Here is a 2,773-nt window from a genome sequence, read left to right on the forward strand (position 1 = left end):
GCATGTTCCTCGTCACTGCGCGAGTAGACCAAGATGTCGTCTATAAAGACCATGACGAATCGGTCCAAGTACTCCTTGAAGACACGGTTCATTAGGTCCATGAACGCTGCCGGGGCATTAGTGAGCCCAAACGGCATGACCGTGAATTCATAGTGTCCATACCGCGTGCGAAACGCGGTCTTTTGAACGTCTTCCGGCTTGATCTTGAGCTGGTGATAACCGGACTGTAGGTCAATTTTCGAATATACCCGGGACCCTTGCAATTGATCAAACAGATCGTCAATCCTCGGTAGCGGGTACTTGTTCTTGATCGTGACCTTGTTTAACTCGCGATAATCTACGCAGAGTCGAAACGATCCATCCTTCTTTCGCAAGAATAGGACCGGGGCTCCCCACGGCGACACACTTGGCCGTATGAATCCTTTATCAATAAGATCTATCAACTGAACCCGTAACTCCTTCAATTCTGCCGGCGCCATCCGATACGGAGCCTTCGAGATAGGCGCGGTTCCTGGAACCAAGTCTATCACGAACTCGATCTTCCGGTTTGGCGGCATTCCCGGTAACTCTGCGGGAAAAACATCTGGGAACTCCCGAACTACGGATAGCTCCTCCAAGATAGGAGTCGTCCTCTCGATTTCCACAACGGTCGCCAAAAAGGCCACGCAACCGCTGTTGACCAACTTCCTTGCCCTCGTCGCCGTCACTATAGCAGCGAAACGCGAGCTTCTACAAGCCCGATAGGTGAATTCCTCTTGGCCCGGCTCTCGAAACGTGATTACTTGACTTCTGCAGTGAATAGTCGCATAGTACTTCGAGAGCCAATCCATTCCTAGAATGACGTCGAAGTCCTTCAACTTCTTGAACATCAACATACGGATGGGCATTATCCAATCGCCCAACCGCACAGGACAAGACGAACACTCCATCCGGACTAGAAAGTCACGTCCGGGGCCCGATACCCTCCAAGTGCTTTTACTCTCTTGTAGTTCTATGTCATGCATGCGTGCAAATGACCTACTGATGAATGAATGCGTAGCACCTGTATCAAACATGGCCCTGGAGCGAACTCCGTTAATTAAAACCATACCTGCGAGTACATGGCGATCCTCCGCCTCAGTAGGCTCTTCGGCTCGAGTTTGGGCGGCGAATACCCGCCCGCTCGGAGCAAATCTTGTTGCCTCCGGTTGGCGTGGCACCATCGCATGCCCGGCCGATGACGCAGCAGGTGGAACTCCCCCATAATGTGCCGGAGTCGCCGGAGCCGACGCGACCGAAGGGGCAGGCGAAGCCCTCACTGGACAGTAGCGGCTAATATGGCCCGCCTGTCCACACGTGAAGCACTTCCCTTCCCGTTGATCACACGTCCTCGGCTCGTGGTTCCCACCACAGATTGTGCACCGCTGCGGTCCGCGGCCTCTAGATTGCGTTCGTGGGTACTTCGAGGGCTTCCTTGACTTGGTTTGAGCTCCCGAGCTACTCTGAGCCCGCTTCTTGCCACCGTCCTTCTCGGACGCCTCTCGATCCTCCCGAATGTGAGCGTTTCCTTGCTCTGCCCACAACGCTCTGTCGAGCACCTCCGCGAAGGTAGTGAGCTTCAAAATGTGCACCGCCCGGTAGATATCAGCCCGGAGCCCTCGCTCGAACCAATCGGCTCGATCCCTGTCATCCCGCACTACGTCGGGGACGCAGTCAATGATGTGAGAGAACTCCCGCTCATATTCCGCTACCGTGCGGTTCCCTTGCTTCAACTTTCGAAACTGCTCCTGGAGCTTCTTCTTCTCGCTATCGGGGAAGTAGTTAACATAAAACAATCCCCGGAATTCCTCCCACGTCAATGGCGGAAGGTTGGAAGCTCGGTTTCTCTTGATTCGCTTCCACCAAACCTTCGCCGTCCGCTCGAGGCAATGAGTGGCAAGGTAGACCTTGTCCCTCTCCAAAGTATAGAGGTCCTCGAATAAGGTCTCCATTGAGTCCACCCACGATTCAACCATCCACGGTTCGACCTTCTCTCCCTCAAAGGTCGGTGGGTTGAACCTTCGAAACTTCTCGAGAGCCGCAAGTGCGCGCTCCCTCTCCGCCTCCAATGCCGTCGCATCGGGTGTCGTAGAACCCGACGCCGCCGGAGGAACGCTCGCCGGCGGAGGACGTGCCGCCACCGGAACTGCCGCAATGCCCTCGCCCTCAGCCGTCGTAGGCGCACGAGCTGGAGGCAGGGGCGGACCACGACCCTCAGCTGCAGCTGCAGTTGCCGCTGCAAAATGCCGTTCCATAAGCCCTTGGAGTTGCTCAAATCGTCTCTCCTGGCGCTGGACAATGCCGGTCAAGGCCGACACCTGCGCCCGTAATTCCTGCACCTCGTTAGATCCGGCATCCTCGGGCACCTCAGAAGGCGGTACCGGAGCGGACCTACGCACGTAGCGTCTTGGGGACATTGTTCCTGCAACGCAACAACCGGGTTAGCCATTTAACCCACTTAACTCCGTCGCATACACTATATTACGCGACCCGACTCCGCCATGCGCGGAAGTACACCATTGTATTAGCCCTAACTCTTAGCGTCGTGTTGTCGACCGCCAACACAAACTCCTCGAGCTCATAAACTAACACCGCTTGGATCTATCTCTAGTAACACTAGAGACATATACTCGACCCGACCCAATCGGATTCTTCTTCCACCGATTCAGGTTGGCGTCTCTCTCACGTACTTATCACCTTACGGTTGCCAACCTAGGTCTCCTAGGTCCATCCTAGACTCTCTCTTTACTTGCTC

The 2,773-nt window shown here is 55.1% G+C and overlaps 1 protein-coding gene across 1 annotated transcript; it reads right to left on the reverse strand.

The window, feature by feature from the left end:
• Positions 1–1,090: 1,090 nt before the first annotated feature.
• Positions 1,091–1,970, reverse strand: LOC109705195 (the record flags this gene model as incomplete). The annotated part of the gene is made up of 2 exons (XM_020225938.1): positions 1,731–1,970; positions 1,091–1,595 (listed from the first exon to the last, which is right to left on the reverse strand). Coding segments are annotated over exons 1-2 (745 nt in total), but the record flags the coding sequence as incomplete, so codon positions are not given.
• Between the last annotated feature and the right edge of the window lie 803 nt (positions 1,971–2,773).

This window comes from Ananas comosus, unplaced genomic scaffold (genome assembly GCF_001540865.1).
Source record: "Ananas comosus cultivar F153 unplaced genomic scaffold, ASM154086v1, whole genome shotgun sequence".
NCBI classification, from domain to species: domain Eukaryota; kingdom Viridiplantae; phylum Streptophyta; class Magnoliopsida; order Poales; family Bromeliaceae; genus Ananas; species Ananas comosus.